Below are 25032 nucleotides of genomic sequence, written 5' to 3' on the forward strand. Positions count from 1 at the left end.
AGAGGTTTTAGTGTTCAGGAATTCAATATAAACGCAACATTTGTCAATAAACGCATGTATACATGCATACAGGTACATATCTAAATGTTTGAATAAATACAAAACAACCTTTCTTTTTAAGCCATGTGAAATACTAAAAACGTTGGTGCATTGCTAAATGTTGTGTGTATACAATGATTGAAATGGCGGCATTTCTTTGATGCCGGCAAAGCGATCCAGTGAACTCTAATGCGGTCGAACTGCAGGGGTGCTTCGGCGGCATGTCTTTGATGCCGGCAATGCGACAATCGTCCGAATTTAGCGAGCAGTTGACAGAAAAGAGCCCTATATTTGTACTGAAAAAAAAGCCGCTATTATTTTTATTTATGACAAAAAGAAAACGGAAAACATTCAAATCCATCATTATAAAGATAAAATCGTTAAACAAAACACAGTTAAGCAAGAACAAATAATCGGCACTCGGGGACTGAACCCGGGTCGCCTGGACACAAGTCCACCACTCTAACGACTGAGCTACGCGGACTCTCGCTTCAGAACTTTGGAGCCCAAAATCTCGAGAATGCATGGATCGATTTTAAAACAGATTTCATATTCAGAGGTTTTTAGAGTGTCTCTATCGAATAGTAACATAAAAAAAATTCAAGTTCAAAAAATTGAAAAATTAAGGTTTTTCATTTCCTTCCGCTGACGACCGGAAGTGACGGCGGACGTTCGGATATGCGTAGTACACTGCGGCCGTTCACTCTCTACGATCGCTGAAAATTTGAAAGTTCTATCTTAAATACTTTTGGAGAAAACTCGTGAACAAGCAAAAACATAAAATCTTTAATATCTCGGGACCGGAAGTGACGACCAAAAAAATCCCACGTACTTTTCTTACAAATGTTGTCATAAACAAGATCTGAAAGTTTAATTAAAATCGACTGAAGCGTTTTCGAGAAAGCGTGGGAGAAAAAAAAAAATAATAATAATAGAGGAAAAGAAACAAAGCAAAAACAATAAGGTCTTCCGTTTCCAACGGAAGACCTTAATAAGAAAGAAAGAAAAAACCTAACAATCACTATAAGGTCTTCCGTTGGAAACGGAAGACCTTAAAAACCTTACAATCACTATAAGGTCTTCCGTTGGAAACGGAAGACCTTAATTACAATCACTATAAGGTCTTCCGTTGGAAACGGAAGACCTTAATAAAAAACCTTACAATCACTATAAGGTCTTCCGTTGGAAACGGAAGACCTTAACTATCGTCCTTTCATCTAGTCAACAATTTTGCAAATAGCCGCGCGTACCCCCCCCCCCCTCCCCCAAATAAAAATAAATTACAAAAGTTTTATTGCCAGAAAACTGCATTTTTTTTTCAGGAATCAATGGCGCTGAAATCATCTAACATGACCAATTAAGCATATGCAGAAGCATATTTCGATCAACCACGTATGTCATTTAAATACAAATTTGCCCCCAGAAGAACTTTGATCAACCCAGTACCAAAAAATATCTTTCAATACTTAGATTATGTATCATCTTCTCTAATGAAATATACTTAATTAAGCTCTATATTACAAGTACTTGATAAAATATACATCTGTACATAAATTCTGTAACACCCGATGAAATTTTCTTAAATTCAATCTGTAAAATCGAATGAAATTTACAAACATTTTGTAACAACCGATGAAATACAAACTAGTACAATAGCATACTAAAGTCTGCTACATCTTGTGAATTACGCGTATATTCTGTGATTCTGACTCTTCTAACACCTGCATGAGAAAATGTCTATACATGTACTTATAAACGAAGACTTACTTCACAATTTATGGAATCTACGTACTTCCTATCACTCGTTGAAACCGACTGCACAGAACAGTTAACTGTACAAGTAATTATAAACGATGAGCTCTGCCTCCAGAACTCCTGTTTCTCCGTGAGGGGTCTGTCGGTAGGACAGTATCCTGATCTACATCCGTTCAATACACAGATACCCGGTACCACTCTGAGGGTTCCGTGTACATGGCCATGAACAGGATTGTGTGGTTTTAAGTTCTCTATCGTCACAGAAATATTTATTTGCATGTCCTAATGTAAAGATGTTCATATAATGTCGATTATGTTATTAGTATCCCAATGAATTTTACAACTTGACGATAAATTGCAAAAAAAAAATAAAAAAAAAAATAAAAAAAAAAATAAATAAAAAAAAAATGAGTAAATCATAATACTGCATCATGGCAGATTTATGGTGGAATTATTGCAAACAGTTAATGCATGACCGTAATTCTCGGATTACACGCTTATTTGACAGGTAATTTTTTTTCTGAATAACTAAAAAATAAACACGGTTTAAAACACTTAAATCCATAATAAAATCACCTCAGGTGTTAACTTCTTGTATATTGTATTTTTTTTTTTTTTTAGCAAAAATTGTCAATATCCTCGTATATGTGATAACAAGCACGTTGACCACATACCTCACATTTCCATAATAATCATGATAATATATATATATATATGATATCTATATAACTGCCATTGATTAAACAAGAGAATTATTTCCGTTTGAATTTTATAATTCATTTAAAAAGACTTTTTTTTCTAGGTAGTTCTTTGTAAAGTCGGGCCTCACCCAAATAGTGATAGCCTCTGTAATCCAACCATCTTCATTGCAAGTGTTAATTGCGTACTTCCCTCCATACAAAAATGTCCAATTTCTCCCGGAAGACTGTTCAAGAACCCAATATACCCAATATCTTAATTATGACATCTCTCTGACCTTCAGAAATCACTGTATAAGTGACTATAACCGACTTCAACCTTGCTTCCTTTAAATTTCTGTCTAAATATCACAAAAGTAGCCTCCATTTTAATTCTATATCATTCATAAAATGCATAAATCTCCGCGGTCTCCCCCGGTTTTGGTGCTTCTCTAACTCCCAAGGGTCACGTTTTAGCCTGCGTACATTCCAATCAATATATTTATACACACGCCTTCATTTTCTCTTTATAAGTTCTATGTAAAAACGTGGCCCCTCTTTTTGACCCTCTCTGTAAAAATGTGGCCCCTCTTTTTGACCCTCTCTGTAAAAATGTGGCCCCTCTTTTTGGCCCTCTCTGTTAGATATGGATCGACTAACCACCTTAAATTATTTTCTATTATTTAACAAGTTGTACCATCCATATCAAAAATCAAAGGCCTGAAGGGCCATAATGGCTTACGGGTTTGGTATGTCTATATTTACATGGATCGAGTATGATTCCCTCTATTTCTTACTGAAACTTTAGTTTATTTATAGCTCTATAGAAAGTGACTAGCTACATGCAATTCAATAGAAACTAACAGGACCGATATCAACATGCCCCATTTGTTGATTGGTCGAACCTTAGCGACCGAAACAGACAGGATTGAAATCTAGTAGACTGCATAAAATAATAATGATGATGTCAGACTCAAACTCCAATATGAGACAATTTTTTTCTTTCTTTTATCCAACGACTGAAGTACATTAACTGTAAATTCATTCAACTATATAGGACACAAAAACACTTAAAACCAACATGCTCTCAAATATCAGTATACCTAGTATTCCTACGCACTATGAACTTGCGCGAGAGTTGGTGCACGGTGCGACGTAACAGCGCCACAGCCAGCGTGAAATCACTGCGCGCAAAAATAATATAACCAAATGATGAAATGTACTGCATGTTATGTACTATAATAGTTAATGAATTCTCATGAAATCTACACCAACAAGTATTATTCCATTTTATTTGTATTTCATAAATGTATATTCATTCATATTTTTCTGGGTTTTTTCTACTTTTTTGAGAGGCTGACCTTCACAAGCTTTTATAAGAATTATAGATTCACAAGGCAGTTCTATATAACACCTGTTTTATTTTTTTCCCTTTGTAAAGAGATAAACTCTTTGGAGGGGGAGGGGGCAAGAAACAGGCAAAAATATGCGATCACAGCAAACTTGTTTTGACACCAAATTTAATTAAAATTAATTACTGCACTATAACTTTGCAGTCAGTCTCTCTTCACATGACATGTGTACACAGTCATTTTCAGAGGCAATATATACGATGTCTCTATGTTATAGTAATGTGACATTCCGTATATGACTTGCAATCAAGCTTAACTGCATATTGTTTTCTTATTTGAGTACATTTGGTCTCAAGTTTCCAATATTTTTACGACAAATAAACAGTTCAATCATAGCACAACCAAGGTAATTCCATCGAGGGAACATTGTGCTATTTTTAGATCTTGGAAAATCCCCAACATTCGATAATGGCGGAGGTGTCGAAGAAGGCACATTATATTAAAACAAGTAGTAATTGCCCCTCTATATATGCATTTATTACCGATTTATAATCCCAGTTTCAATATATCTCAATCATAAGTTCAGTTCTTTAACCGTTAAACACTTTCCCCCTTGCTGAGATCGATGTCGATCGAAGTTAGCGACGCTCTCTGCGGGTGCAAACGTTTTTATGAAGATTGGACGAAATAACGACAACTTTACATTTACTTATCACTGTTAGGATCTGAAATAATTGGGAAAAGATTTTTTGCTCATAATACATGTAAGTATGCATAGCGGAAAGCATGGCGGCACTGTGTGACTGTGTGATGCATGGCGGGGGCCTATACCTCTATGCAAAAACACTGCAGTTAATATTCATTCGCGTTAGATTTTGAGTTTATTTAAATAAAGGCAATTCATATTGGTTACAATAACATAAGTGATAATAACATATGGAAAATATAATCTTGCTTAAAGATATTTATTATGAACAACAAACAGTTAACTTTGCAACATTCGAATAGAACTATTTTTTGTCGCGCATGTTCAGATAACTGAACTCTTTGCCGTAAAGATTATCCGGCAACTAGATGGCCGTAAGCCATAAAAAAATTCTATTTTTTTCCAATTTATTTCTATAGTGAAATTTGAAGCTTCATTGGGGCCCTTTCTGACCATGGGAGTCGTAGAGTGAACAAAGTTGAATCTGGAATATCCAAGGAGGCCAATTTAAAAATAAGATTTTACTGGCTACTGTTAATCATTTTTTATTCGCGCGCGAGAAATTTTCGCGAGGTTCGTTAGAGCCTCGTCTTCGTCCTCAAGTGGCTGTGGTACATGTATATTATTTTCCATGAAATCTAATTCCTGATTTGAAAATTAGTTGCCTAATCTTTCTTTGGAAATGGACATGTGCATATGTACCTCCATCTGAGCAGTGTCTTGAACAAGGATATTTTGCCGTGCCATGTATACAGGTATTTAAATTAACCTAGATTCGGGAAAAGGATCGTGATATATAGATCTTAGTCAAAATCTCAGTCATTCATCAAATACTTATTGATCACAGAATGTTGCTTGAAGTGTATCGGTAGCAACAACTTTGGAAAACAATTAATTTAAATCTTAAATTACATTTTGAATTTTGTTTGGTGTACGTATGTACATTGTAAAAATAAACACTTTTATATATCGTAGACTGACTTACTAGTAAGTCTACATAGCTTAATAATCATTGGGTCCTGTAGAAGATATATATAAAATGTAAACAGGCCAACAGATAAAAGATGTACGACAGGTTACCAGAAAAGTCCATTTTTTATGAACTGAAAACCACACACGCATGATTTTAATATTCAAATAACAATAATATCTAGTAAAGACCCTTGCAAATAAAGAAATATATTCACTACAAGCTTAATACTAATGTCATAGGTACATGTACCCCCACCCACCTGTCTCTCTCGCCCGTGGGGACAGGCTACATGTACTCTCCATGGGCTCTGATGCTGACTCTCGGGAACAATGTCTCTTCTCGCGTTCCTCATTTGATGTGGGACAAACCCTTTTCATACCGACGCTGCAAGTAAACACAGATAAAATATTCTCTGATCCGAGAGCACAAAGATGACATTCTTCTAATCATAGGAAAATTGGAGAAATTACTTCCTCATAATTTGGAGAAAAGCCAGACCAATAGAGGTTCGCCTCTAATCCTGGTCAATAATATCCTCTCTATGCACATCAATAAATACCGGCATCAGAGGAGAATTCAAAGAGTCATGCTTTCTATTCAAGGACAGACGTTGCTCCAAGAAAACACTTACCAATATGTAGTGATAGTTGCGCAGACAATAGCTGTTCACCTACATAACGAATCAATTTGTCGTATCGCCTGCAATAACAATTTCGGATTCTCTTCCATTGCACAATGCGAAAACCCACACACACTAATCAATCTTTTTAATATACTTCTGCGTAGTTTTCTAATTCTGTGTAACTCGTTGACGGTAGTGTGTGTGGGGAGAGGGATAGTAAAGAGAGAAGAGATATAGAGATAGAGAGGAGGGACACACAGAGAGAGAGAGAGAGAGAGAGAGAGAGAGAGAGAGAGAGAGAGAGAGATAGAGAGAGAGAGAGAGATGTTACCTGCAGAGTGGGAGTATCCTAGTATGGAATATCCGTATAAATCCTGCCTACGCCTATATCTCTTGGATCACTTGCCGTTGTATCGTGAAACTGGACAACATTAACACATTACTGAGAGATGTTCTCGGGAACCGATAAGCGTGTGGGGCACCGGCGTGTCTAATAATAACTTGGTCAGGAATTACATGTAACCGGCACGCGCCGAAAACAGCACATTTACACACGACACACGGGAAACTATTGAGATCAGGTAAGGAACAATGACCCCGCCGTGACGGTCACAACAGGAACTTGGTCAATTAGCATAAAGAAACCTCAGCTTTCGATAGCTGGGTGACCTGGGATTGACTGGGGGCGCCGAGACTCGCTGATACAGAGCACGTGTGGCCGACTTATCTATCGGATACTGCCCTCCATCTCTTGCTATTCAAATGACAGAGGCTAAATTCCGAACCCTATTTATTATATTTATAAGAAGTGTTTATTGATTGAAATTCACCATAAAACGATAATTTGTCTATAATAAAATGCGGAAGAAAAAGAAAATTTCCGTCTAAACACAACGCTTTTGTTTTTTCTGTCACACAGTGTCTAGCACGTGTACTTATCTAGATTGGCGCACTGCCGCACTTGTACTCGTGTTGATTATCTTTGCACATGTACTTAAACTGAAATTTAAGCTATCAACTGAAAACCCTTCCCCAATATTTTCCAAAAATGAATAACTTGTATTACAAAATACAGTTTCAACAATCAATGGAGCTTGGTCAAGTGGATGAAATAATCAAAGTACTAAAATACTCATGTCTCATAGAGTTATTAGATATGGTAACACAATCTAAAAAATATTAATTAAACAGGTCCTTGAAAAGCCCGTTAATTCTAAGCCCGATACATGTAGTTCCAACAATAACGACAGCGCGCGAATAATTAATTACGGATCATTAAAGGGTATATGCAATGTCAAACGATTTTTACTACAATAGAAAGATCTAATTAAACTGAGCATGTTCCGAAAATTTCATCGAAATCGGCCGAGTAATAACGGAGATATTCCGATAAAACCCGAATTCTTACCTGAACGGTTTACTGAAACGCGCGCTTTTTTGTATACACAGGCTGTGACGTCACAACGAGGACAGCCATGTTTTGAATAACGGTAAACAGTGAGAGAAAGCGCTGTGATTTTATCGTCTTTACGTGTATTGTGGTGCTTTTTTGTGTAAATATGTGGACACTAAGGATATACGACAGTTTGTAGATATAGTACGTAGCTTTAGATTATTAGTTTAGACAGTGTTTATGAACATTTTGCCATCATGGATGGAGTAAATTCTGGCGGCAAAGGACGAAGGATGTGTGTTGCTGGAGGTTGTAGCAGAAGAAAATCCGATGGTGTGAGCTTACATCAGTTTCCATTCGATCGTCCTGCTATTCTTCGACAGTGGACGGCCTTTGTGCACAACTCCCGGAAAAATTGGAACGGTCCTACGAAAGCATCTGTGCTTTGTTCTGCCCATTTCACGGAGGATTCTTACCCAGCCAAGTATCGCCTAATGGAGTCGGTTGGAGTTCCCGTCCAGCGGAAAGAGTTGGAAAGAGACGCTGTTCCAACTATACAGACTAAACGTCCCCATGGAGATGAAACACCTGTATTGGGAAAACGTAGGGCTGAAGACGACATATCCCCTGCAATCCTGACCAGCACACCCAAGAAGCCAAGGAGAGCTTTTCTCAAGAGGGAATCTCAGCGGGTATATTTACTAATTTAGTTTTATTTTCTTTTTTTATATAGTGACCACAACTTATAATATTGATTATAATATATCTTTTACGTTATTTCTTCATTATATTAATTTATGAAATAATATTTTACACGTGAATTCAGACTTTATAGATAGCTCAATATTGTCTTTCATAGTCAGTAAAATAACGATTTCCTCATTCAGTCATTGTGAATTCAGTCATTACATAGGTTTTTTTTCATTTTTATGACTGGTTATCTTCATTCTTAAAATTGATTTTAAGATAATTTCTTAATTATATGCAACTTGATTTTTGAACACTTTTTATGTGACTTCAGATTTTGCTGGACTTCGAGATGCAGAAGGAGAGTGCTCTTGCAGAGTCTAATGAGGATCCTTTGCAGACTGATGGAAGTGCAGAAAACTTTTTGTCTCAGATTATAGACCAGGTATATATTTTGTTTTAGAAATAATAAAACATAATTTTTATTGTCTAATAATGAAAATATGAAATTAAAATAGCTTTATTAAACCAAGAGACAAAGAAATGATTACTAATTTTTCTTCGTTTGATTTTAGGTTGCAGATACCCCAACTCCCCCCAAGAAGGAGACCAGATCTGTCGGGTCTCAACTTTCTATGCCAAAACCCCAGAGAAGATCACTTTTCACTCAGACAAAGTGGAAGACTTGTGATAAAGGTATGTTAGTTTCTAGATTTTAAAGTAGAAATTTATTACATGATATTTTGACATGTGTCATCTTATTTTATCCGATAAATTGTTTTTTCTTTGTTTAAAATTTCCAGATCTTATTTAATAATGAAAAACAATTTCTCTGAAGTTTGATACCCAGTGGAATAGATGGAAACCACTATTGACTTAGTATTTTCAAAATGATTTCTTTCTCTCTCCCTCTCTTTCTTTCTCTCTTTCTCCTAAAACATGTTGTGTGTATTCAGTTATATAAATTTTATGTTCATGGGTAAGCAAAAAAAAAATCTGAATTTTCTCTGACTTTTCTAGGGGTACAAGCTGTTGAAAAGGTGACAACGAGAGAAATAGGAATAAGTTGTAATCTACTACCAGCCCCTCCTTTAGGAGCACAACCCATAAATGTTCCAACACTCGACGAGTCGTTTGCCACTGAGGAAACTGACAGCATCCAGGATGAGGTAGAAGATCCTGATGAATCCTTCCAGTCCATCGAGTCTGATGACACTGACGGAAGTGATCTAGGGTAATCTTTCTCTCTTTTTTTTTGATTTTATGAATGCTTATTTTTAAAAAATTTCTAATAAAGGAATGGTAACATTGAAATATCATGTAAAAAAATTAATCTCAGGCTAGAAAAAGAGATTGTGTGGTACATATTTGGTTTTTTTTATTCCATGCAAATTGTTTGTACTGTGTAATAAGAATGACTTTTTTTTCATAGGAATGATCGTGAAAGAAAGTTTCTTGTTTATGAAGGTCAGCTCATGGACCTGTTTGGAAATTGTCCATCATGTGCACAACCAACATATGGGGAAATTCAGCAGATAAAGGGATCATTCATCACTATCACCCAGGATTGTGGATTTTGCGCATTCCAGAGAACTTGGAGCAGTCAACCCTTCATTGGTAGCATTCCTGCTGGAAATTTTGAACTGTCGTGTGCATTGCTGTTCTCGGGATCTTTACCAAGCAAAGCAACCCGGATGTTCCAATTTCTGAACATGGCGTCCATTTCCTACAGAACATTCATGTATCACCAACAGTGTTATCTACATCCAGTAGTGATTGAGGTGTGGAGAGACCAGCAAGCATCGTACATGCAAGAAGCACAGAATTCAGGTCGACATGTTCATCTTGGTGGTGATGGAAGGGCAGACACACCTGGCCATTGTGCAAAATTCGGAAGTTACACCCTAATGGACCTTGAAAAGAACATGGTGGTGGATCTGCAGCTCATACAGGTAAAAAGCAATGAAAGAATAGCTTTATAAGATATGGAACCTACTCTTAAATAAGTGCTTACTCTGCAATTTTAGAGTTGAAACTAAAATATTTGTTCGGAGTATTCAAGCAATTGTATCTTTTTATTAGAGTAATGAGGTTCATGGAAGTTGCAACATGGAGAAGGAAGGACTGATTAGAGGAATCAATTACTTTGAGCAGAATGGAGTTCCAATTGGCCAAATCGTCACTGACAGACATCTCCAGGTTGCCAAGTGGCTGCGGGAAAACTTGCCCGAGACAACTCACAATATTGATGTCTGGCACGTTGCCAAAGGTAACCAAAAAAAAAAAAATACCATTCATCCTAAAATTAATTTTTTACATCTATTAATTGAAGAGTATTACTCATCTATTGATTGTCATAGAAAATATACAGGTTTTATAATTTTTTCTATGAATATTTGTCAGGTTTGAAAAAGAAGCTCCTGGCTCTCAGTAAAGAAAAGGAGTGCGAGGACCTGAGGGACTGGATCAAGAGTTTAGTCAACCATTTGTACTGGGTGCCTTCCTCCACACAAGAAGATGAAGATGATGAGTTGAAATGGGAAAAGTGGACAAGCATAACAAACCACATCCAGAACATACATGATGGTCATGGGGAACAGTTTCAGCAGTGTGAACATGGGGATCTAGACCCAACTACTAGGCGAAAAAGATGGCTTAGACCAGGTTAGATCAACTCATTTGTTTGTATTTACTTTTAATCTTACTATTCACTTGTCACGAAAAAATTTCACTCTGAATTAAGCTAAACAAAGCTAATCAATATTTTATTTCAGGAACAAAGGTGATGGAAAAGTTGGAACTTATAGTGAACAGCCGACAAATGAAGAGAGATATCCCAATGCTTTCACCATCATTTCAAACATCAAGTTTAGAAGCGTACCACTCCATCATAAACCAGTTCGCCCCAAAGATGTACAAGTTTTCATACTTTGGAATGCAGAGTCGGTATGTAAATTTTTTGCACTTTTATAAACATTTGTTATTTCCTTTTTTGAAGAAAATTAGTTGATTTATATTCATGTAAACTGGCTTTATGTTTATTGTAGCCTAACACTAGCAGCTCTTCATTATAATGAAAACTCGGAAAAGGCCCAGGCAGCCACCAGAGAAGGGAATCTGCAATACAGCATTGTGTTTCCCAAGCAAAAGAAGGGGGAATTCACCGTAAAGAAAGTCAAGACTCGGAGTACTTATGGTAAATTTAATTAATATAACTTATCATGATATCACAGATATGCACATACATGTTACAATGGTAATTTATTCAGTCAGAGTAAATCAACTTATCATTTCAAAATTCAGATTATGTTGCTGTCCTCATGGACGCTGCAAAAAGCCGGGCCAGGGACACCAAGATGCCACACTGTGATGACGTTGGAGAGGCTCCACCACCACTTTGTGAACAGTTCTTACATCCAGAGAAAGAAGATGCAGTAGATCAGATGCTCACACGTTACAGAAGGAATTAAGCCATGTTGAATCCCTGGTATACACCGTCTTCTGCCGGATATGTGTTGCGGATCTTTTGGACAGCACAGGCAGGAAGTGGTACGCGAACATGCTTCCCCAACCATCCCCAACACCATCTGGCAAGCTGTCTGTACCCGATGTACCGCATGCGCCTGAAAATGTTTTTTATGTTTAAATATTCATCAATGCTTTTCTGATATCATTGTTACTTATTGCAGAGTAGTTTGTTTTTTTTCAAATGATTTTTGATTTTCTCTTACTGAGAAATAAAGATGAAATACTGTTATAAATATTAATGAATAGTTATAATTGTGGAAGATATAACATGTTACTATTGCTACATTCATAAATGTATCTAATTAAATTGTTTTCATAAAGCTACTGAGTTTTATGTTATACATTTTCTACCAAATAAGTATACATACTGGTTGGATTCTGGCAAGTTGTCATAATGCTGTCTGTAGTTGTAGTACGCAGACTGGAAGGGTGCAGACACACAGGTTCAAAGCCATTGTGCTCTATGATGCATGGCTTTCCAGGATCCTCCTCCAAAACTGTCATGACTTGAGGGATCTCATGACAGCACACTGACTCCTCAATGGTTGACATTGGAGGGCAGTTACCACATGAGCACCTATAATAGTTGTATCCACATCAATGAGAATAACATGTACATTTAATTACAATTAAAGATGTTTGCCAATTGAGGGCTCAACATAATCTGGATGAGTTACCCTATCTTATTATCAAGATAATTACCGCTTCCGATTGTAAAGGCTAAATTGTTGGTAATTAATGACGAAGTTAGCAAGAAGCCATTTTGAAAATATTTGTATAAATGCAATTGGATATGTACATACCAACGTTATGAAGAAAGAAACTGATAAATATTTAATTAAAAAATATTGTATATGATTAAAAGAATGATTTATTGGCAAAATATATGCGCAACGGGGTTTTTAAACACATACCAATCGGTGTTTCCCAGTCGGTCTTCGTCGGTTGACTCTGGGGAAGATTGCTGGTTAATTTCTTCATCCGAGCTGGCCTCAGGTTCAAACAGATAAGGCTGTGTGCCTAGGGGTACATTGTCTTCCATTTCTTCGAAACTGGACGACCCGGCTTCCATCATAAGGTCTAAACTCTCGCTGCTTTCGTCGCTGTGTTGACTTGTATTCGCCGCCATCGTCCTCGTTGTGACGTCACACAAGCAGAGCCACTATATCGAGTGTTTCGTATTTGGCTTAATTGGATTTCCGGTTCAGGTATAAATAGACGAATTTGAAGCGCTGTAACTCCGTTAATATCGAACGGATTTCGATGCGGTTTTTTTCTATCGTCTTATCTCTTTGAGTGTAACAAAATATAAAAAAAAGAGTTTGCATTGCATATACCCTTTAAGGCCAGAGAAATAATTTATCTTAAAAAAAAATAACTTTTCGTGCCGAGAAATAATGTACAGACAGGTATTTTATTTGTTTTTGGGTTTTGTTTGTTTATTATTGGCATGGCAAGATTTGAAAACTGGAATAAATGGGATTGAAAAATGAGTTATTCCCTTTTTCATTATGGCAAAAAAAAGTCATCATATGACCTGATGCAATTGAATCAATGATCATTTTTTGTTGCCCAAATTACATCTTTTTTAAAATCGGAAATGATTAAAAATATACCGGTAAAGGTAATACATGTCAAGTACAGGCACGTAGCATCGTTTTTGAAAGTGGGGGGCCAAACTCATCCAAAAAATCTTGAAAAGCAAAAAAAAGGTACTTTTCAAAATCCTAATCCGTAGGGGGGGGGGGGGGGGTTACCTTCAATTTCACTGTTTATTATCCTTATTTTCGATTCAATTTTACATGTGCCCATGAGGGGGGGGGGGGGGGGGAGGCAACTCAATGTTGATACAATTTTTTGTATGTAAATTTATGAAAAATTTAAGAAAAAAAATTGGGAGGGCCAGCCCCCCCCCCCCCCCCCCCCCCGATGCTACGTGCCTGATTTAACGTGCAATCCTATCACCCCCCCCCCCCTTCCCAAAATTCTGTCAACGTAAATATGCTTAATTAATGAGTTATTCATCCAAATAAACTCTATTACAAGTTGCTGTCCTTTGAAAAAGGACTACAATACTTGGACCATTTGCAAAATTTCATATTTTGATGCATTTTTCTTAAGATTCAAACTTTTATAGTGACATAATTATTCAATCAAACTTAAATGCTGAAGAAAATTTAATCGGGAAGTTCTCTAGCCTCGACTACTATAAATGTATATTTACGTTACATGTGTATTCGGAAAACAAAAAACATTGCAAATTATGCTATTTCATGCATGTTGTAGTTTCGGCATAACATTAACTTATTTCATAAAACTGATAGTTCATATCACATGCCAATCATTTCTTTAAAAGGAATACTTTGTTTCTGTACTGTTTACCGACAACTTTACAATTACAGCGCCTTTGAACTTATGTGTGCATATGGCACGGAATCCCGATCCCGATCCCGATAAACGTGTTAGCCTGGTTCCCTGAGCTACCCATTACGCACAGGAACCAAGCTAGCTCATGCGAAGGCTGAATTTTCCCCATTGCATCCGGTTTAACCTCGCTTATACGGGTAACACAACGAATTGTTACATGCGCTTAAAATATGCGCGTACGGTTTGCCGTAGAATTCAGGTCATTTCTATATAAAAGCAGTAAAAAATTCTCTAAAATTAAGACATTCAGTATAATAAAATAAATAGTGCCTGTTTGGGAGGATAACAGTTGAAATTGACACCCCTCGAAAACCATTGTCAACCTCCGCTTCGCGTCGGTTGACAATGGTTTCCTCGGGGTGTCAATTTCAACTGTTACCCTCCCAAACAGACACTGGCATAGATCTATCAAAGTTTACGCTATTGTTATTGTGCAGGTCAATAGTGATGGTATAGCCTGGTACAGCATGTTTCAGAGTATGTGGTCATTATAACTTGACCTGTTGATATGTGGTGCGATATGCAGAAATATTACCTGAAATGACTTCATTTACTGTTTATCTTTATACTGGTAAAAATTTTCACTTTGTTCATGTACTTAACAGTAAATTCATTGTTTTAATGATGTGACAGATAAATTGGATAATTATAGAAGCTTAACAAGTTTTAAGTACCCGGAACATTACAAAATGAGATTTAGCACAGACATAAATCAGGAAAAAGTAAATTTAAGTTTGTATTTTTTTTCAGGCTTGCCAAACATCACGTCAGATTTATTCCTTTTTGGTCAAATTTTTAATGTAAAGGCTCATTCCAGGGTTAATATGGGGGAGAATATTATCAGTAAGTTACAATAACCATATAATAAGTCGAAAACTCTCCAGCTTTTACTTCAGTGACCTAACACATAATATTATGACATGAATGATAAACAGTAAATGAAGTCATTTCAGGTAATATTTCTGCATATCGCACCACATATCAACAGGTCAAGTTATAATGACCACATACTCTGAAACATGCTGTACCAGGCTATACCATCACTATTGACCTGCACAATAACAATAGCGTAAACTTTGATAGATCTATGCCAATTCTATATAAATATCAATTTACTGATACTATTGTTAAAGGGCAAGAAAAAAGTCTGTTCATCAAAATAAATTGCAAGCTTTCTTATAAACAGAGCAAGACAATGACAACTTGTAAACTATTTCAACTAATTCTGCATATAATAAATGAAATATTTAATATGTACATGTACATGTACTTTGTGTACAGGTGTGATGGGTTTGTAATCATAGTTACACATTCTTATATACCTGGCTGGTATCACTGAATGACTAACTAATAAAACATAACACCTTCAACAAAACTTTCAAAACTACACATCTTATACTCATACAATATTTATTTGAACTTCATAGTGAGACTCTCTTGCGATGTATTTACACCATATTTCTGACCAACAGAGATGGATTGAGTTATATCCTATATAAAAGCCAAGTATGGCTGCTCGATGCCATGTATAACGATATCAACAAGTCCTCAATGGAGTACAACACTGAACATGTACACTATCCGTCCTTGTTCATCGTTACCCTCCACACAAGCTCTCCATGTAAATAAGGATGGAGAAGTAGCGCCGTGGAATTCTGGGTAATTATGTATCCCCTTCCTGTGAATGTGGTTTCCATGTCCGCCCTGTTGCCTTGTCAGAGACTTTTTGAAAAGCAAACACACAGTAAATAGCTGAAAAGAAAAAAAGTATGCAATTTACAAAAATGCACCCATACAAATAAATGTAAAATGTTTGAACTCTTTATTTAAAGTTTATATATTTTTCAAATATTGGTGCCATATGTATTTTTCAACAATTTCAATATCATTATCATAATACATGAAAAATAACGCCAGTTAATTATGATATAGGATTGGTTATCGTGCTAAGAAGGAAACATTGAATGTTAATTCTTACAAACTGAATATCACATGACAATTAACTTAAAACACAATCAAAAACAGAAATATTTTTTTGAATTGGTTTGAATCTGAATTTTTTTCTTTTTTACAAAAGGAATACTAACATTCAATTAAATTCCTTCAATTTTTATTGACTACTTTTCACAAGACAAAATCATTTTGAGCTACAACTTAATGTTTTATGAGGAGCCATCAGTAATAAATCATGTTCATTTTTTGAAAAGGGATTCCAAAGGTGGATATCAAAACTTTCATTTTGCTTTTTACTGTTCTATGAACATTATAAGCAAGTTGATATATTGTTTACTTACAGTGTTAAATAACAGTAAAAGGATCAAGAAATGAAGAACTTACTTGTGGCCTCCCATTCAGATTTGGATAAGGTGCCCTGTAAATACCATTCAATAAGTTAACAAATATAAACAATCACATAAATAAATTAATAATTTACATCAACCTCTAAATGGAATCACAAATCAAAGACGAGTCATTAGCCCAGGTAACGACCCCTGTTCTCTGCCCCTGGCCATGACTCACCACTTTGGGGGGCCCCCGTTGTCGGACATGTTCCGGGCGGTCGTCGTGCGCCAGGATTTCCTGATAGGTCTGTTCCGTTTCTGTGTAGTCCTCCGGAACTTTCCCCATCAGATTGTCACTAGGGTATGTCTACAGAGAAGTCGTGTCACAAAATAAATACAGTTCTTATGAGATAAGAAGTCGTAAAACAAAATAAATATAGTTCTATGAAATGCGAAGTCGTAAAACAAAATAAATATAGTTCTTAAAAATGTTAATACAATAAATCTAATAATAAAATGCATGTGCCTGTCAGAATCAGGTAATTTTGGCATCTTCAAAATAATATCCAGTTAGAAAACAATCTAATTAAAATAAAAAAGATCGTTTTCCCAGAATTTTTGACAGCTCTAAAGACGACCTTTCCAAAGAAACACTTACAATACCAAAAAAACTCAACTGATGAATTTCAGTTGTTAATTTTACATGCACAGGTCAGTAAAAAAAATTTGATGACAAGAATAACTTGAGTTTCTCCATTTTTCTTACAGACTCTTGTTGGTCTCACTTTAAAATATTTTTGTCTTCAACACATCCATGTTGCAGAAAATACAAAAAGTTTGTTAAAGCATTCATGATTGATTAGTAATCTGTGTGGGCTATTACAATTAACATCTTCATAAATGGGAATTTAGATTTTGAAAAATCTAAAACATTAATTTTATATTAAATATGACGTACTTTCATCCCTTATTTAAAAGTTATCTTTCCTTTCTTTTAGGTTGTTCTGTTGTCTGAGGTTTTGAAATATGAGTCATATATTTAATATATTTCAAAACCTCAGACAACAGAACAATCTAAAAGAAAGGAAAGATAACTTCTATGAAATGACAAGTTGTCTTTTCCTTACCTCTAAACCTTGCATTCTATTAAGGAGACCTCGGTACTCTCCCTTCTCAGCATTTTCAGAGAAAAATTCTGCAAAGGATTTCCTATACAGTAGCTTCATGCCATAATCTTCAGCCAACCTTAAAACAATTTCAAATAAAAAGACCTAATTAAGGACATAGGACAATTTGGAAGTGCATTGTACAATTTGATATTTCAAAAGAACCAAAAGTTTCTCGTACTTTTCTAGCATAGGGAAATACACTAGAAACTCTGGACAGTCCACCACTCCTTCCAGATGGAAGTTATATTTAGCCCCAAACAAGGGCACCGTGTCAAGGTCATCCAGCTCATAGGTCACTCGGTACACATCATTGCCAAAGGATTTGTTTTCAGACGATCTCAACCTCTTCCTGTTTAATAAAATGGTAACCAATATTTTAAACAATAAGTAAACTTAGACACTGCATTTTTACAGTTATTTCAATAAAGAACGTTGCTGTATTTTCTTCATATCCCATTTTAGATATACAATAATTTTTTTCATACAATAGTTGAATTATAATCATGTTACTGATGTCACTGATAAGAGTTGAGCCTTACACAATCTCTAAAGAATTAGGCGTGGTACCGATGAAGTAACCTCCAAGGTTTAGACATTCACATGCATTCTTCAACATCATTTTGGCCTGAGCTAGACTTTCAAAGCAGTAATGGAAGGAGAATTGGCAGCTACACAAGTCAAACTTCATGGAGGCATCTTGGTATTTTTCCCTGATGCGCACCTAATGGTGTGATAGAGGTGTCAGTTTAATACATGTGTATTAAAAAAATATTGCACAATCAGATATATATCTCTGTTGAGAAGCTAAATTTGTTTTTGTTGCAGTTGGTAATCAGGTAGTATATCCTACACTGGGAACTCTGATAATATTTTATATAAAAATACCATACTTTTTACAATAATTCTATGATATACAAACTGGGTGTGAAAAAAAGAACTAAAGCAAAACTCGTTCAAAGCAAATTTTAAGGGGCGATATAAAAATCTTCGTTGTAGCTGTATTTGTTATATATCCGTGTATGTTATATTTGATTTTTGCTGTACTTTTATTTACAAGTAATGAAGAGAGGCTAAACATCCCAAATTCTTTTAGAGAATTCCTCTCTTTGCTTTGTTTGCCAAACCTTTGTACAGTCAGCTGTAATGAACTCGGCTGTAAACATTCCCCCAGACTGTCGATCTTGGTGACCTCTCCCCATCATCTCACGATAGCGGACCTCACACTGTTCAACAGAGGTACCAGCAATATCTGATAATAAAAAAAAATAACAAAAGTGTCAGACAATGTTAAAAATACCATCAGCTGGATTTTTTAGGTATTTCTTGCAACACAGGTACCTACCGGGTATTAATGCTGTTGAACTTAAATGTGATTTTTTCCTCTATATATGTAAGCATAAAGACGATTCTTTTTTTTTTTAATTTAAAAATTTTTTTTTTTTATTTCTTTTGAAATTTTTTTTGCTAATTAAAAAAAAACCCCGACATATTATTTCTGGTAAAAATTCACCCCTGAGTCTCTGACATTACCCCCCAGCACAGACCAGTGTTGAGATCTTCTCCCACGCAGCACGGTTAAGGTTTACTTTGTGGTCGCACCGACCAGAAAGTACGAGAAATGTTAACTATGACATCATACAAAACTACAAGTCATCAAAAATGCTAGTAAATAAAGTAATTTCCGATTGTTATGGCGAAGAAAACATTAAACTACATTAAAAATTACCTATGCGTGCAACTTTGTAGTCAACAAACCGACTGATCGCGGTGCACTTGTCGATGTGACGTCATACTGTAAATTTTGACGCATATTTTGTGCAGAGAGAGGCGGATCAATCAATTTTTTAACATGGAAATATGCATTTTATAAATTTACAGAGCATAATCTTAAAACAATTATTATACCATTAAATCCTATCTAGTATGCTTGTTTTGATTCGGCATTTGATAATTTTTTTGAGTTTGTATTATTTCTTTTCTAGAGTGTTTAATGTACAAGTTCTAGGTGTTTGACCTGGGGAAGCCTATAACTAAATCCCCTTTTTCAAGGGTATACGGTAAACAGATCATTGTGATCTTTTTTGGCATAAATTAAGGGAATATTTAATTTACCGGGGTATTAAAAAGTGCTGCTGCTTCGATGAAATCTATAGAATGAATCAATATATACGTAAAATATTAAGCGAAGGTCATATAAATTCAAACCTGAGCTCATTTCTTTGATATTTATTCTAATAAAAGATGAACTCTATACAAAGCAGCAGCACTTTTCAGAATCTACCAGAAAAGTAGAATTTAATAATCAATTAAATTTTTTATTCAAATAAGGTTATGCCCTTGTGATATTGAAATTTGTTTATGACCTCAATTTGAGAGAATTATCAACAAATGTCACATGACTGTCAATTCTAGGGACCACACTAAGTGTCATACAAAGTAGCATTTACTATTCTGTTTCAGGTAATATCACATTTATATCATGATAAAATAACTTTAAATAAATATTTTGAAATAAAAGATGCCTCGTTTTATGAACGTTTAAATCCGCTGATATTTTCATAGTAAGCCTTAACAGTGCTGCGGCAACTCTGACATTACCCACCAGCACAGACCAGTTTGGAGATCTTCTCCCAGACTTTGACATTACCCACCTGCACAGACCAGTGTGGAGATCTTCTCCCAGACTTTGACATTACCCACCTGCACAGACCAGTGTGGAGATCTTCTCCCAGACTCTGACATTACCCACCAGCACAGACCAGTGTGGAGATCTTCTCTGAGACTCTGACATTACCCACCTGCACAGACCAGTTTGGAGATCCCCGCCTTCCTCCACTTCAGCAGGTCACCACCTTTCCCTGAACACAGATCCAGCACCACCAGAGATTGTTTGTTACTTTCACTTTGTAACTTTTTCACTGTCTCACCTGTCAATAAAAATCACAGGTTTATGGTAATACATGTACTGAAATTCTAGTAAAGAGAATTTTTTCACATCTGATCTTTTTATGCTATTGAATTTCAAATCAATTTACACATTAAAAACTGAACATGGGATCCTATTAAAGTTTGAAAAATGAAATAAAATGATAAATCACATTTCTCATTTATACTTAAGCTATAAACATTTAAAGGTCCTAAATCATTTGGACCTGTTCCCATTTTTTATCATTAACATTTGTAGCACATCTCTCCATTTTTTAGTAAAATGTTTGGCATCCCTAAAACATGGCTTCAAAGTAAATGCACACAATAACCATTATTCAACTTTTTATCTGCTCAATTTTCCTAATGGACTAACTGATGTAAGTGAGAAAGTGAGACAAACTTGTAGGTTCGTTGAAGTAAAAAATAATCACTGAAATAATTTTTCTCCATTTTTTATGTGTAAATTTGCTATCATAATGACTTGCCAAAAATAATAATAAATTGTTATTGTCAGAAAACCACGTCTGAATATGTTGTGTGATGAAGAACTGAATGAAGCAATCACGCAAAAATAATATCCATACAACAAAATGAAAATACCCATACACTGTTAATCTCTCAAAAGATAAATACAGATCGATGTACTGTCTCGGTTATACATTAGATACATGCCTATGAGGGCGCTCTTGATCCAGTTGTTAAAGTTCCGTAGGTAGAAGATTCGGCTTTGTGTCCGCATCTCCAGGCCTGTCTCTTTGAGTTCATTGTAATGTTTAGCCACTGTTTCTGACAAGTCCTAGGAAATAAAAACTTCATGTCATAATTATGTATGTACCATCTCTACAATAGAAGAATCTAAATACTGTATACATGTACAGAGTTATTTTCACCCTGTTTGTTTTTTTTTTTGCCCTTCTACATTTGCAACCGGTTTTGCCCATATCTGAATTTGTTTCAATACTCCGTATTTGAAAAATAAATCATTAATCAGTTCATATTAAATCAGATCATATAAAAAATTATATTGCATTCCAATTATTGGCGATTTGAGATTCGTCATCATATATACATAATCAGGGACGTAAATTATACGTCCCTGACATGATATATAAAACAAATACTTTACCCTGACATGTTCCTGACATGATATATAAAACAAATACTTTACTTTTTCTCCACTGGCTGCTTGTTCTGAAGCATCTTCACTTTTCTCCATCTCTGATATAAAAAAAAAAATAATAAAAATACTGACAGTACTGCGGTAGACGAAATCGTTATTTCTTGAGTGAAGCACATCCTGACCATGAGCAAGTGTATGTCATGCCTAATTAAATATTTTACGGTGATGAAATGGATAACAAAAGGAAAACAACGTTCTTCTTACTTTCTGTTTGATCCATGCTTGATATAAATGCCATAAAGCGATTATTACGACATTTATATTTTATCACGAACACGTTTTTAATTCCATGGTATATTAAAAACTTTATAACTTAATTCATATACCTAAATAAGACAACTTTAAAAGTATTTCATATTAATCATGCCAAAACAGACCAAATTTTAATGTCGTAAACATTTGACCTTCACATACGAAATGAAAGTAGCTACATGTAGGAATAAACAACGTGTTTTCGAGACGCTTTGCATAACTGTTCATGTTTTGCGGTTGCATCAGTTAACGAGTTAAGAATGCTTTATATTTCGAATTACAAGTAAGATGATTGGAAGTCTTATTATCAAGCGTGTTGTGTATTCGTCATTTAGATTTGGAAATCTTCAAACCACATCTTTATGTCGGGGTAAGTCATGAGAATGAGAAAGTTGCGTAATTATGTCTGTTACATGTATATAAACTAATCATCCAATATTAAACAAAATTGATATATTGGCATGGTTATTCGTGTAAAATGGTTACTGTATTTTTAAAACACAAATGATTAAACACAAATTACCCAAAGTCCAAGACCTTGTTAAAATGGTTCTAAAACAAATTTATTATATTGAAAATGATTAGAAGTCTGGCATAGAACTGTAGAACATGAAAAATTAAATAATTTGCAATTTTTACAGGATACCTGGTAAACAGTGAGCATTTTGCAAGAATTTCCACTGGTGTAACAAGATACGGCAAACGATGGCCATTTACTCACAATTTTCAACCTTTCAATCAAATGAGTCAGTCAGTACAAAATACCACTTCAAGTTCTGCAGTAGCTGAAGAAAGTGAAAAGCTCTCAATATTACAGAGATTTAAGAGGACATACAAAAGACATGGGAAAATCCTGGTTGGGGTCCACATTGTGACTTCATTGGTTTGGTATGGCTCCTTTTACCTGACTCTATCCAGGTGAGTGTGACTTAGTTACCAGTACTCTGTAGAAAATGAGTACCGGTACAGTATCAGGTATGATCTTGACGAGATGCCGTAGTTTATACATGTTATGGACTAATTATGTTTTGCCTGTTTGGTCAAGGGTTTTAGGTAGAGTCTAACGCATCAAATCAGAAACCCTTGACTTGGTAAGATGACATTATTTGGACCCAGAAATGATCCTAAATTTTTATACCCAAATCTTCAAGTGTGGATAGGCAAGAATCAGTGCAAGAATTGAAATTAACTCTCTCTGTTTTTTTAAAGTTACTCTCAATGTAAGCAGCATTTGATGGATGCAGTAGTATATACCTATTAAACAAAACATTAATTTTGTTTTTCCTTATTGGTGATTAAATCTGCACACTTTTCACACCCTTTAAAGTAATTGCGTATTGTATACGATGTATGTATTATTATAAAAGATACACTGGCAGCTTTAATTGAAATTTAATGTTGCGATGCCTGAGAATTCAATTGAATCTTTAATTTTATTTTATTTTTTTTAGCCAAACATATTAAAAATTACTTGTCATGAATGTTATTTTGTAGTGGTTTTGACTTGCCTGGATTTTTGGAATCTGTAGATTGGAGTGAAAGGGTTGTGAAGCCATTTGGGAACATTGGTATTGAAGTCAGTCTAGAAAAGATTGAGAAATTTGTGAATGTCATGAAAACATCCGGAAGTTATGCAGGGGCCTATCTGATGTACAAGATAGCCACTCCTGCCAGATACACAGTAACATTAGGGGGAACAAACTTGGTCATCAGGTATCTACGAAAATCTGGAGTAATGCCTGCAGTAAAGGATGTGGACAGACTAGGACATCTAATGAAGGAGTCCAGATCAGAAATTGAAACTCGCATGAAGAAAAGAATGGCTCTAGAAAGGGGAAGATATGCCAGACTGAAGGCCCTGAGACCTGGCAGTAAAAAAGGAGGACAGTTGTTAATGAAAGCTCAAGAGTTCTATCAGAAACGAAATGGAACAAAGAATGGGACTGTTCAGAAACAGGAGAAATGGATTTCTAAGGCAAAGGAGTTCTACAGGAGTCGTAAAAACCAAAAAATAAAACCAGGCTAAATCAAATACCTTGTACATTTAGTTTTCCAGTTATAGTAATTGCAAATACAAGTGCAATATGCAAACAAACCCATGTTTTACGTCAGACATATTGCATTTGCATGAACATGTCATGTCATGCCTGAACATAACATAAAATGTAATCTATGTAGTATATAAGGAAGGAAGAATAATGTGACATTTGATGCCTGACTTTTTAGCTAGTTATGCTTGCAATAATTTAACTAGGTGAGTGAGTTCATTCAAGTGATTTTGATTGTTAGATAGAATCAGTGTATGGTTTACCTATATGTTACAGTGTATGTATATTACATACAGAGCCATGTTCAGCAGGATTCTTGAAAGGGGGAGGGGTAGGGGGAGCAACAACTTGCCATGTATTGTTTGTTTGTTTTACATCTTTTATCCTATCTTTGATTTGTGCCACACCTGTATATTCATTATATGCATATTTATGATACTGGAAACACCATACAGGGAAAATTTACTTTTTTATTTATATTTGTTCATGATTGTTCTTGAATTTTCAATTTGTTTATGCTTTGCATTCATTTGTTGATTGTGCATTTGAAGTTATTTCTTAATGGAAACACTTGTATATATATGTATTTCTACATTGTATGTATATATGTACATTTATATACTACTTTATTGAAGTAGGCTTTTAGTTTATATATCATCTATCTTCAACAATCAACATAAAATGAAATGATTATTGCTTCTAAAGCACGAGTTGGATAATTGATATCAATAAAAGTACAAATTTTTGATTGTTAAACTGTTCAACAGTTGAATGTAATTTAACATTTGTATGGCATTATAATAAACGCAATTATAAGAACACAGTGATGACTGGAATATATTGTGATGTAATATCCTGTGGTTGGTCCAGTGGAGAGGACCACAACAAAATGAGGTATATCTACAGAGGACATCCACTGATGTGGGGTCACTAAACAAAGACTGCATATAGATATGAAACAAGGCTCCACCACATTTCCTCATCTAAAATGATCCTTAAATCTGAGGTTTTGTC

The 25032-nt window shown here is 35.2% G+C and overlaps 5 protein-coding genes and 1 pseudogene across 10 annotated transcripts in view; 3 read left to right on the forward strand and 3 right to left on the reverse strand.

The window, feature by feature from the left end:
* The window catches only part of LOC128186538 (GDP-D-glycero-alpha-D-manno-heptose dehydrogenase-like), a 29872-nt gene extending 23066 nt beyond the window's left edge, over positions 1 to 6806 (reverse strand). Inside the window, exons 1-3 of one of the 4 annotated variants that reach the window (XM_052856352.1) lie at positions 6456 to 6806; positions 6134 to 6201; positions 5762 to 5886 (exon numbers count right to left, since the gene is read on the reverse strand). In XM_052856352.1, coding sequence (XP_052712312.1) covers positions 5762 to 5879 — 118 coding nt within the window. In that variant the 5' untranslated portion in view covers positions 5880 to 5886; positions 6134 to 6201; positions 6456 to 6806. Of the gene's footprint in view, positions 1 to 1806; positions 1943 to 5761; positions 5887 to 5972; positions 5996 to 6133; positions 6202 to 6455 lie in introns of those variants that run through there. The other 3 variants (XM_052856351.1, XM_052856350.1, XM_052856354.1) reach the window with 3 other exon arrangements.
* A 602-nt stretch (positions 6807 to 7408) lies between these two features.
* Positions 7409 to 9442, forward strand: LOC128186542 (THAP domain-containing protein 10-like). Of its 3 annotated transcripts, XR_008243961.1 has the most exons (5): positions 7413 to 8209; positions 8539 to 8649; positions 8780 to 8900; positions 9008 to 9083; positions 9225 to 9364. XR_008243961.1 is itself a non-coding variant. In XM_052856360.1 (4 exons), exons 1-4 carry the CDS (start codon positions 7775 to 7777, stop codon positions 9440 to 9442), a joined length of 885 nt encoding a protein of 294 aa, XP_052712320.1. In that variant the 5' UTR covers positions 7409 to 7774. The 3 variants fall into 3 exon arrangements, 2 of the variants coding, with proteins under 2 accessions (XP_052712320.1, XP_052712319.1); XM_052856360.1 differs by lacking the exon at positions 9008 to 9083 and having other exon boundaries at positions 7409 to 8209; positions 9225 to 9442; XM_052856359.1 differs by lacking the exon at positions 9225 to 9364 and having other exon boundaries at positions 7414 to 8209; positions 9008 to 9145.
* On the forward strand, positions 9305 to 11811 carry LOC128186533 (uncharacterized). The gene is made up of 7 exons (XM_052856339.1): positions 9305 to 9438; positions 9637 to 10156; positions 10287 to 10473; positions 10608 to 10868; positions 10979 to 11150; positions 11252 to 11400; positions 11508 to 11811. Exons 2-7 carry the CDS (start codon positions 9680 to 9682, stop codon positions 11672 to 11674), a joined length of 1413 nt encoding a protein of 470 aa, XP_052712299.1. The 5' UTR covers positions 9305 to 9438; positions 9637 to 9679; the 3' UTR covers positions 11675 to 11811.
* A 252-nt stretch (positions 11812 to 12063) lies between these two features.
* LOC128186524 (uncharacterized) lies at positions 12064 to 13039 on the reverse strand (annotated as a pseudogene).
* Positions 13040 to 15023: 1984 nt separating this feature from the next.
* On the reverse strand, positions 15024 to 21956 carry LOC128186534 (mRNA cap guanine-N7 methyltransferase-like). Its single transcript, XM_052856340.1, has 11 exons — positions 21923 to 21956; positions 21707 to 21756; positions 21211 to 21334; positions 20409 to 20537; positions 18735 to 18859; positions 18150 to 18331; positions 17789 to 17959; positions 17569 to 17686; positions 16680 to 16808; positions 16497 to 16530; positions 15024 to 15911 (listed from the first exon to the last, which is right to left on the reverse strand). Exons 1-11 carry the CDS (start codon positions 21954 to 21956, stop codon positions 15823 to 15825), a joined length of 1185 nt encoding a protein of 394 aa, XP_052712300.1. The 3' UTR covers positions 15024 to 15822.
* A 160-nt stretch (positions 21957 to 22116) lies between these two features.
* On the forward strand, positions 22117 to 24841 carry LOC128186539 (protein FAM210A-like). Its single transcript, XM_052856355.1, has 3 exons — positions 22117 to 22340; positions 22612 to 22888; positions 23465 to 24841. The coding sequence occupies exons 1-3, from the start codon at positions 22259 to 22261 to the stop codon at positions 23994 to 23996; spliced, it is 891 nt and encodes a 296-aa protein (XP_052712315.1). The 5' UTR covers positions 22117 to 22258; the 3' UTR covers positions 23997 to 24841.
* Positions 24842 to 25032: the final 191 nt, after the last annotated feature.

This window comes from Crassostrea angulata, chromosome 6 (assembly GCF_025612915.1).
Source record: "Crassostrea angulata isolate pt1a10 chromosome 6, ASM2561291v2, whole genome shotgun sequence".
Taxonomy (NCBI): domain Eukaryota; kingdom Metazoa; phylum Mollusca; class Bivalvia; order Ostreida; family Ostreidae; genus Magallana; species Magallana angulata.